Here is a 14,275-nt window from a genome sequence, read left to right as displayed (position 1 = left end):
TTACTGTGATGAATTAAATATTCTGCAGGGCTTAGTTGGTGAAGAGAATAAATTAAAGGAGATGATGAAGGCTTCTAAAATTGACAATGAACTTTTAAATAGATGATTAAATAATTATGATAGTTTGTTGTGAGAGGCTGTTTTATTAGATCCTTAAATCACAGTGCCTCTTTTTAGCTATGATCTTTTAATTAATTATCTTCTCAGGAGAGTGTTTTATGAATTGGATGAACTAAATAATTAATTTATGGAGGAGAGAAATTCCTTAGATGTTTAAAGTCAAAGTTTAACAGATAATGTTGACTGTTTTAAGGAACGAATGCTTGATCAGGAACAAAATGGCAAGTACTACAGATGCCAGATATTTGAGATAAAACAGAAAATTCTGGAATCACTTAGCAGGTCAAGGAAAAGAAAAAGATTAGATTTACGTTCAGGTTTATGACCATTCAGCAGAGCCCGTTCAAATGCATTCACTGCTACTTGGAAGGAAGGAAAAAGTTTTTGGGTAAATCTGGTTGATGAGACAAAAATCAAAATAAAACTGAAGACCAGGACAACTGTGAACTAAAATGGGTCAGTGCTGCTGAAGACGAATCAAGAACATGTAAATGGCCGCTTGAAGTGGAGAGAGTGGATCTCATGAAGTTCAAAGAGCAGTGGTTAGAGTAACGCAGAATATCACAGACATTTATCTCAATCGTAGATGGATCCAAAATAGATAGCGTGGAATTTAAGCTGGAATCCATGTGGGTTCTGATGAAGGGTTATAAATCTGAAAGGTAAACCTACCCTTTTTTCTTTCTCCAAAGGTGCTAACTGACCTTCTGAGTGTTTTCTTCATTTTATACCTTTTTAAAGATTAAGATAAAGGGATGGTAGCTGTTTTATTTCCCTTAACAAAGATTGTATTATTAAAGTACTTCCATTTTTAAAATACTTTTTGAGGACTCATGGTTTGGAATTGTGGAGATGGATTCCTTGGAGGACTGAAGTGATTCCATAGATGCTGGACTTTTTCTTTTAAAGGGTCACTGAAAGGACTCTGTTTAAAAACAACATTTACTGGATGTCACATGTCTTCAGCTCTGTAAACAACAGGTGCCTTCTGACTATGGGAGTTGTTTACAAGAGAAGTGACATGTCAAGATTTATGGTGCTCAAGAGTGGGTTTCATTTTTGAATACTGTTTTGAGTCAGTTGAGTTTGTAGCCTGCTGAATGAAACAGCCAGCTCATCTTTTCTCCACCCCTCTGACAAACCCTGGAAAAAAATCCAGTGTGTGATGCTGCATTTCTCCTGAGAAGCTTTTGGAAGACTTCCTCTCAACATCTCCTGAACGAACTGCTTCTGAAAAAAATCCCAGTGACTCTTCTACGTGTACTCAGACGCCAGACTGTATGTCATCTGGAACATAACAGATCATCCTTTTTCTTCAAGAATTAACAAGTACTTTGGCCAAAGAATCTTTATTTTTTCTTTAACTGGTGTGTGTGTGTGTGTGTTGGGCATTTAAGAAGGGAATATGTGTATATTTACTGTCATATTTCAAACTGTGTGTTAAACCTTTGCATCTTTATTGACTGTCTTGTTTTATAATAAATTAATATTTTTGTTGTTTCATAAAGAAACCTGGTTGGTGGCTTTTATTCTGAAACTAAAATAGATTATATAATTGGCTGTATTGGTAACTTCTCCCACCTGACTGTAACAATAGTTATATTATTTATTGCCTGTTCGTGGACAGCTTCCTGCTCAAATGAAGCATTTCTTTTTTTATTTTTTTTTTATTTTAGAGATACAGCACTGAAACAGGCCCTTCGGCCCACCGAGTCTGTGCCGACCAACAACCACCCATTTATGCTAACCCTACAGTAATCCCATATTCCCTACCTCCACTAGGGGCAATTTATAAGAGCCAATTTACCTATCACCTTTTTGTTTGTGGTTGCTCTTGTGCCTTTGCTGAGATAATTTGGAAAGCATCAGATATATAAGAATAAGATATATAAGAATAAGCATACAGAGTATTTGATGTAAAAACTAGATAATGGATTCAAAAATAGTTAGCAATTTCGTTACATTACAGCTTCTATACTGCTGTGAAATGCAGCATTAATGTGAATACAGGAGTATAAGTTGCAAAAGCAAAATACTGCGGCTGCTGGAAATCTGAAATAAAAACAGAAAATACTGGAAATACTCAGCAGGTTAGGCAGCATCTGTGGAAAGAGAAACAGAGTTAACATTTCAGGTCAATGACCTTTCAGCAGAGTTCTGGGCTCTTGGGCATGATAAATAGAGGCATTGAGTACAAAAGCAGGAAGTTATGCTGAACCTTTATAAAGCTCTGGTTTGGCTCCAACTGGAGTATTGCGTCCAGTTCTGGTCACCTCACTTCAGGAAGGATGTGAGGTTCCTTGAGAGGGTACAGAAGCGATTTACCAGAATGGTTCCAGGGATGGAGGATTTTAGTTACAAGGTTAAGTTGGAAAAGCTGGGTTTGTTCTCATTAGAACAAAGGAGATTGAAGAGAGATTTAATAGAAGTGTACAAGATTATAAGGGGCTTAGATAAGTTAGACAAGGAAAAACTGTTCCCATTAACAAATGGTACAATGACTAGGGGACACAGATTGAAAGTTTTGGGAAAAAGATGCAGGGGGAAGATGAGGAAGAACCTTTTTACACAGCAGCTGGTAATGACCTGGAACTCACTACCCACAAGGGTGGTGGAAACGGAGACAATCAATGATTTCAAGAGGAAATTGGATCGCCACTTGAGAGAGATAGACTTGCAGGATTATGGGAATCGAGCTGGGGAGTGGGACTGACAGCATAGCTCCATGGAGAGCTGGCATGGACTCAATGGCTTCCTTCTGTGACATTAATGACGCTATGCCTCTATAAAGCTTGGCGGACATGAATTTGGGGGGAGAATTTGACTTCCATCTGAAATGGGTGTGAAGTCGGCTGCATGGCCATTTTGCCATCCATTCATGCTGACATGAGGCCTGAATCAAATTTGGGCTTGGTTCTCATTACCACGAAGCCAGCAGGATGCAAGCACACAATCGGCAATCTCTGCAACTTGGCAGCTCTGGATGGCACAATAACAGGCAAGCCACAGGCTGACCCAGCCGGCAGGAAAGTAGGTTGGGTTAGGGGAAACCTGGAGTGGCAGCGGCCCTATTATTCCTTTGGAGTCTGAAGAAGCAGTCATAGTCATCCTAACCGCATAAAAATATTTGTTTTATTTACCTTTTTGGAGCCTCTTCACTGCCTGGCACAATTAGGTGAAGCATGCTTGCTACTTGCTCTGCCCCCTTGTATGTGAATTTTCTATTATCAGCAAAGGAGCCCAATTTGTATATTAAAGCAGCCTTGTGCCTGTTCAATGTAGGTAGGCTGATTGCCTCTTATAGGCTTGCCTAAATGAAGCATCAGGTAGGCCTTGGGCATCAGTGGGGAGGTCGAGATGCCATACAATTTTCATTTGTTGGCTGCCTCTTTTTATCAGGCACAAAATGGGAAGCTGTGTGTTGAATTTTTCCCACTTGATTTCTGAATGTGTTAGAATAGCAGGATTTTTTTTTTATTCATTCAAGGGATGTGGACATTGCTGGCTATGCCAGCATTTATTGCCTGTCCCTAATGGGCGGCGCAGTGGTTAGCACCTCAGCCTCACAGCTCCAACGACCCGGGTTCAATTCGGAGTACTGCCTGTGTGGAGTTTGCAAGTTCTCACTGTGTCTGCGTTGGTTTCCTCCGGGTGCTCCGGTTTCCTCCCACATGCCAAAGACTTGCTAGTTGATAGGTTAATTGGCCATTATAAAATTGCCCCTAGTGTAGGTAGGTGGTAGGGAAATATAGGGACAGGTGGGGATGTGGAATATGGAATTAGTGTAGGATTAGTATAAATGGGTGGTTGATGGTCGGCACAGACTCGGTGGGCCGAAGGGCCTGTTTCAGTGCTGTATCGCTAAACTAAACTAAAACTAAACTAATTGCCCTTGGGAAGGTGGTGGGGGTGAGCTCCCTTCTTAAACCTTCTAAACCTTGGGGTTTAGGTATACCAACAGTGCTGTTCCTTTTCTTAGACTTTGTAGCGGATTGATGCAACTGAGTGGCTTGATAGGCATTTCAGAGTTTATGAGTCTGGAGTCAGATGTAGGCCAGACCAGACCAGGTAAGGATGCCAGATTTCCTTCCCTAAAGGATATAAATTTTTTTTAATTCATTCATGGGATGTGGGCATCATTGGCTAGACCAGCATTTATTACCCATCTCTAATTGCCCTTAAGCAGGTGGTAGTGAGCTGCCTTCTTGAACCACTGCAGTCCATGTGAGGTAGGTATACCCATAGTGCTGTTAGGAAGGGAGTTCCAGGATTTTGACCCCAGCGACAGTGAAGGAACAGCGATATAGTTCCACGTCAGGGTGGTGTGTGACTTGGAGGGGACCTTGCAGGTGGTGATGTTCCCATGCATTTCCTGCCCTTGTCCTTCTAGTTGGTAGAGGTCGCGGTTTTGGAAGGTGCTGTCTAAGGAGCTTTGGTACATTGATGCATCTTGTAGATGGTACACACTGCTGCCACTGTGTGTTGGTGGTGGAGGGAGTGAATGTTTATGGATGGGGTGCCAATCAAGTGGGCTGCTTTGTCCTGGATGGTGTCAAGCCTCTTGCATGTTGTTAGAGCTGCACCCGTCCAGGCAACTGGAGAGTATTCCATCACACTACTAACTTGTAGATGCTGGACAGGCTTTGGGGAGTCAGAAGATGAGTTACTCGCTGCAGGATTCCGAGCCTCTGACCTGCTCATGTAGCCACGGTATTTATATGGCTACTCCAGTTCAGTTTCTGGTCAATGGTAACCCCTAGGATGTTGATAGTGGGGGATTCAGTGATGGTAATGCCATTGAATGTCAAAGGGAGATGGTTAGATTCTCCCTTTTTGGAGATGGTCATTGCCTGGCACTTGTGTGGCGTGAATGTTACTTGCCACTTATCAGCCCAAGCCTGGATATTGTCCAGGTCTTGCTGCATTTCTACACGGACTGCTTCAGTATTTGAGGAGTCGTGAATGGTGCTGAACATTGTGCAGTCATCAGCAAACATCCCCACTTCTAACCTTATGATTGAGGGAAGGTCATTGATGAAGCAGCTGAAGATGGTTGGGCCAAGACACTATCCTGAGGAACTCCTGCAGTGATGTCCTGGAGCTAAGATGGTTGACTTCCAACAACCACAACCATCTTCCTTTGTGTTAGGTATGACTCCAACTAGCGGAGAGTTTTCCCCTTGATTCCCATTGACTTCAGTTTTGCTAGGGCTCCTTGATGCCATATTTGGTCAAATGCTGCCTTGATGTCAAGGGTCGTCACTCTCACCTCACCTCTTGAATTCAGCTCTTTTGTCCATGTCTGAACCAAGGCTTTAATGAGGTCAGGAGCTGAGTTGCCCTGACGGAACTCAAACTGAGCATCACTGAGCAGGTTATTTCTAAGCAGTTGCCGCTTGATAGCACTGTCGGTGGCACCTGCTATCACTTTACTGATGATTGAGAATAGACTGATGGGGCAGTAATTGGCCGGGTTGGACTTGTCCTGCTTTTTGTGTACAGGACACACCTGGGCAATTTTCCACATTGCCAGGTAGATGCCAGTGTTGTAGCTGTACTGGAACAGCTTGGCTAGGGGCACGGAAAGTTCTGGAGCACATGTCTTCAGTACTATTGCCGGAATATTGTCAGGGCCCATAGCCTTTGCAGTATCCAGTGCCTTCAGTTGTTTCTTGATACCATGCAGAGTGAATCGAATTGGCTGACGTTTGACATCTGTGATGCTGGGGACTTCAGGAGGAGGCCGAGAGGATAAAACAACAGTTTTACAACTCGGCACTTCTGGCTGAAAATTGTTACAAATGCTTCATCTTTCGCACTGATGTGCTGGGTTTGAATCCCACCATGGCAAACAACACGATGGAGGGTATCCTCAATGTGAAGGCGGGTCTTCGTCTCCACAAGGACTGTACGGTGGTCACTCCTACCAACACTGTCATGGACAGATGCATCTGTGACAGGCAGATTGGCGAGGACGAGGTCAAATATGTTTTTCCCTCTTGCTGGTTCCCTTACCACCTGCCGCAGACCCCGTCTAGCAGCTGTGTCCTTCAGAACTTGGCCAGCTCAGTCAGTAGTGGTACTCCTGAGCCACTCTTGGTGGATGGACATTGAAGTCCCCCACCAGAGTACATTCTGTGCCCTTGCCACCCTCAGTGCTTCCTCCAAGTGGTGATCAACATGGAGGAGTACTGATTCATCAGCTGAGGGAGGGCAGTAGGTGATAATTAGCAGGAGGTTTCCTTGCCCATGTTTGACCTGCTGCCATGAAACTTCATGGGGTCTGGAGTCGATGTTGAGAACTCCCAGTGAGCCAGTTGGGTTTTTACAATAATTGGCAATGAGTTTCAAGTTCACCACTAGACTGTCTTTTTTTTAATTCCAGATTTAATAATTGAATTAAAATCCCACCATTTGCCATGGTGGGATTCAAACCCATGTCCCCAGAGCATTAGCCTGGGGGCTCTGGGTTGTTAGTCAAGTGACATTACCACTACACTACCACCTCACATGTCATATGTGAAATCTCCACCTGGGGGCTTCAATACCACAAAGTACATTTCCTAAATTTATCAATAGGGTGAATTTTAATTCTCTCCACCTAGCAAAAGCTGGATGGATTGGGAATTTCAATCCAATTGGTGCACTCTGCTGTGTTCTTGGCTGGTTGAGGTGCCTGACACAGGAGTCTCATGAATACAACCCAGTAGGGTTTCTATGATGTCATTGGAACCCTGATGCAATTTTAACTGCCTGCTAAGTGGAGCATCTGCTGTGTACAGTCCACTTAGTTAAAGGTGCCAGGCACCAAACACAAAACAAACGGAATAAAAACAGAAAGTGCTGGAAATACACGGCAGGTCTGCCAGTATCTGTGGTCGGAGAAACAGAGTTAATGTTTCAGGTCTGTGACTTTTCATCAGAACTGGCAAAGGTTAAAAATGTAATAGGTTTTGAGCAAATGAAAAGGTGTGGAGGGCGAAGAACAAAAGGGAAAGTCTCTGCTAGGGCAGAGGGCAGGAAAGATTAACTGACAAAGATGTCATGGAACAGGCAAAGAGAGTAGTAATAGCCATTGTAAAAGACAAAGCATTTGTTTAGAGAGAGTGTTAATGGCAGAATAACGAACAGCTCTGTCCGAAAGCAAAAACATGAAAAACAAGTTTGAGACTGGTACATGGTAAAAACAATCAAAATAACGGACGTGTCTGAAGTTGTTGAACTCATTGTTGAGTCCAGAGGGCCGTAGAGTGCTTAATCAGAAGATAAGTTGCTGTTCCAAAACTAAAAGGAGTTGTTTCTTGTTTAAAATTTTAGACAATCCTTGAGTTCATTATGTAAAAAATTAACTGAAGAAAAGATTTTTAGAAAAATATTTGCGCTCCTGCAGTTAAGAAATTAAAGGTTTGCAGGTTGTGTTCCCAATAATACATCAGAAGCGCATTGGGAGTGGGGATGTCTGATATCGCACGGAAAACCCGGAGGTAGATTTAGCACGTCTGTCAATGGCATTTTAACACAGTCACCTCATTATCATTTTACAACCGGGTTTGATGTCAATTGCACAGGGTGGGATGAATGCCCACATGACACAATCTCAATTCCAGTATTTAAAGGGCCAACACAAAAATGGAACTTGAAGGCGTTATTAGTAGGAAGCAAGAGAAGCTGAACTGTGAAATGGACTTAAGACAGTCAAAGGTTCCATCGAATGCAAAGATACCTCTCTCTGATGGACTGCTGGGGGGCTCCCATCACTGCTGTCCAGCAATGGGAGGAAGAAACCTGCTGCCACAAAGAAAGCATGGTTGGAGGTGGCCCAGGAGGTCAGCAGTAGGAGCACTGTGCCAAGATAATGGATTCAGGACAGGAGGCATTCTGGACAGGTCAGGAAAGGTGAGTACAGTTGCACATTCACCAATATCTTGCTGTGCGTATCACCCCAACACCTTACTCTGCCTTCTCAAGCCTATTTTATCATAGAAACATAGAAAATAGGAGCAGGAGTAGCCCATTTGGCCCTTCGAGCCTGCTCCACCATTCATTATGATCATGGCTGATCATCCAACTCAGTAGACTGTTCCCGTTTTCGCCCCATACCCTTTGACCCCTTTAGACCCAAGAGCTATAGCTAACTCCTTCTTGAAAATATACAATGTTTTGGCCTCAACTGCTTTATGTGGTAGCGAATTCCACAGGCTCACCACTCTCTGGGTGAAGAAATTTCTCCTCATCTCAGTCCTGAAAAGTTTACCCCATATCCTTAGACTATGACCCCTGATTCTGGACTCCCCCACCATCGGGAACATCCTTCCTGCATCTACCCTGTCAAGTCCTGTTAGAATTTTATAGGGTTCTATGAGATCCCCCCTCACTCTTCTGAACTCCAGCGAATATAATCCTAACTGACTTAATCTCTCCTCATATGTCAGTCCCACCATCCCAGGAATCAGTCTGGTAAACCTTCGTTGCACTCCCTCTATAGCAAGAACATCCTTCCTCAGATAAGGAGACCAAAACTGCACACAATATTCCAGGTGTGGCCTCACCAAGGCCCTGTATAATTGCAGCAAGACATCACTGCTCCTGTACTCAAATCCTCTCGCTATGAAGGCCAACATACCATTTGCCTTTTTTACCGCCTGTTGCAACTGCATGCTTACCTTCAGCAACTGGTGTACGAGAACACCCAGGTCTCGCTGCATATTCCCCTCTCAGTTTATAGCTGTTCAGATGATCTGCCTTCCTGTTTTTGCTACCAAAGTGGATAACCTCACATTTATCCACATTATACTGCATCTGCCATGCATTAGTCCACTCACTCAACTTGTCCAAATCACCCTGAGGCCTCTCTGCATCCTCCTCACATCTCACCCTCCCACCCAGGTTTGTGTCATCTGCAAATTTAGAGATATTACATTTAGTTCCCTCATCTAAATCATTAATGTATATTGTGAGTAGCTGGGGTCCCAGCACAGATCCCTGCGGTACCCCACTAGTCACTGCCTGCCATTTGGAAAAAGACCCATTTATCCCGACTCTTCATTTGCTGTCCGCCAACCAATTTTCTATCCATCGCAATACACTACCCCTAATCCCATGCGTTTTAATTTTACACGCTAATCTCTTATGTGGGACTTTGTTGAAAGCTTTCTGAAAGTCCAAATAAACCACATCCACTGGCTCCCCCTCATCAACTCTACTAGTTACATCTTCGAAGAATTTTAGTAGATTTGTCAAGCATAATTTCCCTTTCGTAAATCCATGCTGACTCTGCCCGATTCTACCACTGTTCTCTAAGTGCTCTGCTATAAGATCTTTGATAATGCATTCTAGAATTTTCCCCACTACCGACGTCAGGCTGACTAGTCTATAATTCCCTGCTTTCTCTCTATCTCGCTTTTTAAATAGTGGGGTTACATTAGCTACCCTCCAATCTGTAGGAACTGTTCCAGACTTTATAGAATCTTGGAAGATGGCCACCAATGCATCACTATTTCTAGGGCCACTTCCTTAAGTACTCTGGGATGCATACCATCAGGCCCTGGGAATGTATCGGCCTTCAATCCCATCAATTTCCCCAACACTATTTCTCTACGAATACTGATTACTTTCAGTTCCTCTCTCTCTCACTAAGCTCTGTGTTCTCCAACATTTCTGGTATGATATTTGTGTCTTCCTTTGTGAAGACATCACATCATTCCTCACGCCCGCTTACCTTGCAGGTGCACCCATCCTTCTCTTCCTATGCACTTCCTCACATCCCCATCTATTCATTCACGACTGCCACTTAGCCTCATCCTTATGCAATTTGATACCTGTCCCTGACAGTCACCCTCATCAAATGCACTGCACCCATCAGGTGAACATATGCCATTACATTCACTCATAGGTCTGTTCTTTCCCCTGTTCCAAGAAAAAAGAGTGAAAAGCACAAGGGAGATGGAGAGAACCGGAGGTGGTCCTCCAGAGATCAAACAGCTAACAACTGCAGAGGAGGCAGCACTGGATATCAGTGAGGTCCCAGCAGCCTTGGCCTAGGGTTGCCCATACATGCCATGCAACACTCATTCATGTTGACTTGATTTCAGCAATGAGTGAAATGTGATCATCTTCCCAATAACTTGCAACATTCTTCCCTTGCCAATACTAATTCATATCTTTTATCTCTGCCAGGGCCTTTACACATGCAGTATGAATCTATGGACCTCCTGGATGATGAATCCTCAGAGAATGTGATTCATTCTGATGGTGCACTGTCACAGGACTCATGTTTAATATACACCAGCTCAGATACTCACACTTCAGTGGAACCAGTTAGACAGATATTTGGGTTTTCATCTGGTGACTCATACTTCACAAGTGAGCAAGAACAGACAGTGGTGGCAGTTAGAGAGCACAGTCCTCTCCAAGCTCTGTTCAGCTCGACACAGATGCTGTACCCTAGTATTGCTGTTTTTGGTCCCCTCAGTTGCAGGCTTGCAACAACAGGCTGCTACTGCTGGTGCTCATCGTATTGCTCTTCATCCAAGGTCCAATCCAATGCAACAAGGTGCCACCCATCCAGATGTGATTCAGAAAACCTCCAAAGTGTAGAAAGTAAACTTCCAGCAAGCATACTCTGAATAAACTGCTTTCACACTAATAGATAGGAAACTAACTTTGCGCACTATTAATTGTAAAATTTCCATGAGTTCTAATCAGCTCCTTCGGTCGCTGTTGTGCTCTCACTTTCCCTTCAATGGCGATTTTCAGGAAGCCTGGGAAACCTGTGCTACAGCATTAAACTTAAAAATTGTGTTGAAATATCACTCCAGTTGAATGATTAGCATATACTAAAAGGCAACCTGCCTCTCCTGAAGGAGTTGCACACATGCAGCGTAATGTGCCCAAATTAAAGGCAGATGTTGACAGTTTGCAGCCAGCTTCCCAACTTGCTCAAATCTTTGCCAGATTTGACCCCCACCTGCACCCAAACCCAAATGATCCAGATTAAAATTCCCCCTGTCAATTCCCTTTTTATTACTGTTTGTCATGATGACATAGCTTTTATTCAGGAGCATCAAACGTTAGAGTTTTGATAATCCTGCGCCACTAGCCTTGGCACTAGGTGGATCTAATCTGAGGTGCTCTGCATGTTCAGTTGCCTGACTTTGATAGGCCAGGTCATTAGTCTGACTCGTTGTACCCATGGCATAGGCCCACAGCCTGGGAGTGCCTTGTGCTGGGAAACAGGGTGAGAACAGTCAGTAGCCCTCCAGGCCTGGCGAACAGATAGGTGGGTGGGAAAAAAGAGAGCTCTTGCTTTCATGGCTTTCTTTACCTTGCTGCTTGACGCCATCAAGAGGGGGCCCCAGATATTCGGGTTGCCACGCGTTCCTCTATGTAGCCATCTTGTAATGCTAGTGAGAGTGATAACAGGCCTATACGTTTGTACAGGAGATAAATCTAGATTTAAGTGACAATACAAAGGGAACAACTTTCAATTTGGATACGGGCAAAAAACTGATGGTTGCAAATTGGCCACCCATCATACATCCTGCCCAATTTCTTTTGACTTCAATGGAAAGGGAAATTGGGTAGGCTGTACTACAGGCAACCAATCCACTACTGGCAGCTTTCCATCTGTGTCCATATGAAAGTTAAACACGCTTTATTACATGCATGATTCCAGGTGAACTTCAAATATAACGAAAACCTTAATTCTGTATCTTCAAGTTTTTGAGATTGTTTTGCATCAATGTTTGTTGTCTGCAGTATAACAGGAAAGTGCTAATTACTAGCCTTCATTCATATATTTTATAACATGCCTTAGACTATAAGGAATAGGAACAGGAGTAGGCCATTCAGCCCTTTGAACCTGTTCCACCATTCAATATGATCATGGCTGATATTTTACTTCAGCTACACCATCCCACACTATCCCCATATCACTTGTCTAGTGTCCAGATTGCATCCATTACACCCAAAATTTCACACTTCAATATGGGTGTAAAATAAACTTTTAAAGAAAAAAAACTGTTCTTGACCTACACTCTGATTGACTATCATGGTTTAAAGTCGCAACAAATAGCTACATTTTTCTATGTAGAGCTGTGGCCTTAGAGACTGGCCACGGTAACAGCTAAATGTCACAGTTATGTTCCAGAGTCAAGACTATTTGAGACTAATTGCACTAATGATCTGCTAGTATAGGTGAAAGGATTGCAGTCTTTTTGTTCTTCTGATTCTCTTTGTCACAATAAACTACTTTTAACTTTTGTGTGCCTGCGAGGCAGGATGAGTTAATGCATCGATGATTTCTGAAAATGCCTTTTGATTTATGAATTTAAATCCCAAACACATACAGTTGGGAAAATTTTAACACTCCCCACCACCTCCTCCACAGGACGGGGTAGGGGGTTAAATTCATAAAAATGGGAAACTCGAGCCCCACCTGCCACAAATTGCCTATTTTTGGTTTAACTGCAGCAACTTTGGGATTGTTTGAGTAACCCATTCTGGAGAGGTGGGTCAGTAATTATAATATTTAAATGAGGCTCTATGCCTCAGATTTTGTCAATGATTTGGAATTAATGCTTCCAGCATGAGTTTCCAGTGTTTGGAGAACCCAACAGCTAGGCAAAGGTGAGAACTGCCAGACCCAACTGGTAATTGCTTTTTCAGCACTACTTTGTGGGCCAAGAAGAACAGGAGGGCCCCTAGGTCATCAAGCAAACCTACTGTGATCTGCCTCCCTCCTTACAATCTCCAGACCCCTCCCCAAAATTTCTAGACCCCTCTTCCTCTCTTCCCACCAGTGATTTCTCCCTTCTATGATCTGATCTTACCCCCCTCAGCGAGCTCCCCTTCCCTCCTCTGTGTTGCAACTCCCCACCCCCCCACCCCCCCCCCCCACCACGACCCCCAATCTTCACGATTGCTGGGGACTGTCCCTAGTGGTCCCTGACTACTACCTTCTATACCTAGCTTCAATCTGCTTGGGAGTAAAACAATTCTAGAGGTCCTGTCATTAAATTCAGCAGGACCTCTGCCTTCTCAACATTTTTGGGTTTCCCACTTTCTGATAGGCACCCCTGTTCCCTCCCCACCCTCAGTTGCAATGATGGCGAAACTGTCCGCATCATTACTCTGTTTAACTGACAGCAGCTTCTGGCTTCTGCACATGTGCAGATAAATGCAGAAATACAGAAGTTGCTGTCAGTGATTCCCCATTCTTCCACAGTGTGCGCTGTTAAAGTCCACAGAGCTGGAAATGTTTAGAAGTCACTGAATTGATGTGAACTTCCACTTTTTACACTATATTCTTGCTGTTAAAAATGCTTGGAAAAGTTAACTCTTGTTGAATGAGGTGCAACTGGGATTTTAATGGCATATTAAGTCATAACTACTGCTAAACAACCTCTCTGGCCCACAAAACTAATTTTATACCTCTGGAATGCCAAATATTTCCATTCCATGACAAAAATTTCCATAGGTTTTTAAAATTTTAAAAATTATATTTTTATAGTTTATGATACTTCCGCTTCTACCTGTTTCCCATGTGTACATCCCAACCTTTATTTTTCTTTCTGTAAAGTTACAAAAGGTGAATTATAAAACCTACTTATTATTTCCTGGTTTGCTGTCTGTGAGAATTACTGTTGCTGGACACCAGACATCCCCTATAGCGGGCACCAGAATGAAGTTAACATTGGGAAGGTTGAAATTCATGTCTCAGAGCTCGCTAGATCTTTGTGGGCAGCTTTCTTTGAGGTCAGTGGTAACTGCCATCACTTCGTCACCAACCACAAAATCCAGGCCTGTGTCTTAAAATTCTAAAGATAGGTGATATGTAATTAGAGCATAAATTGATTCTTTTGCACATGAACAAGGACTTGTTTGAGATGAACATACTCAATTTTATTATAATGTCTTTTCTTCATTATGTCAGGACTGGTTTGAAGATGGAGCTCCTCATGTCTTCTGGTTGTCTGGTTTTTTCTTTACTCAAGCTTTTCTGACAGGGGGCCAACAAAATTATGCCAGAAAATACACCATTCCCATTGACCTGCTCACATTTGACTATGAAGTACTGGAAGACAGGAATTATATGCATTCCCCGGAAGATGGTAAGAGAAACACAACTTTATCATGTAACAGTAATGTCACTGCG

At 43.1% G+C, this 14,275-nt stretch overlaps 1 protein-coding gene across 1 annotated transcript in view; it reads left to right on the top strand.

The window, feature by feature from the left end:
* dnah7 (dynein, axonemal, heavy chain 7) overlaps positions 1-14,275 on the top strand; it is a 461,512-nt gene that overhangs the window by 412,139 nt on the left and 35,098 nt on the right. The window contains exon 62 of the mRNA XM_068035667.1: positions 14,054-14,231. Coding sequence (XP_067891768.1) covers positions 14,054-14,231 — 178 coding nt within the window. The remainder of the gene's footprint in view (positions 1-14,053; positions 14,232-14,275) is intronic.

Source organism: Heterodontus francisci, chromosome 7 (genome assembly GCF_036365525.1).
Source record: "Heterodontus francisci isolate sHetFra1 chromosome 7, sHetFra1.hap1, whole genome shotgun sequence".
NCBI classification, from domain to species: Eukaryota; Metazoa; Chordata; class Chondrichthyes; order Heterodontiformes; family Heterodontidae; genus Heterodontus; species Heterodontus francisci.
Note: the sequence above shows the minus strand (reverse complement) of the source record. Positions and strands in the feature narration are given on the sequence as shown.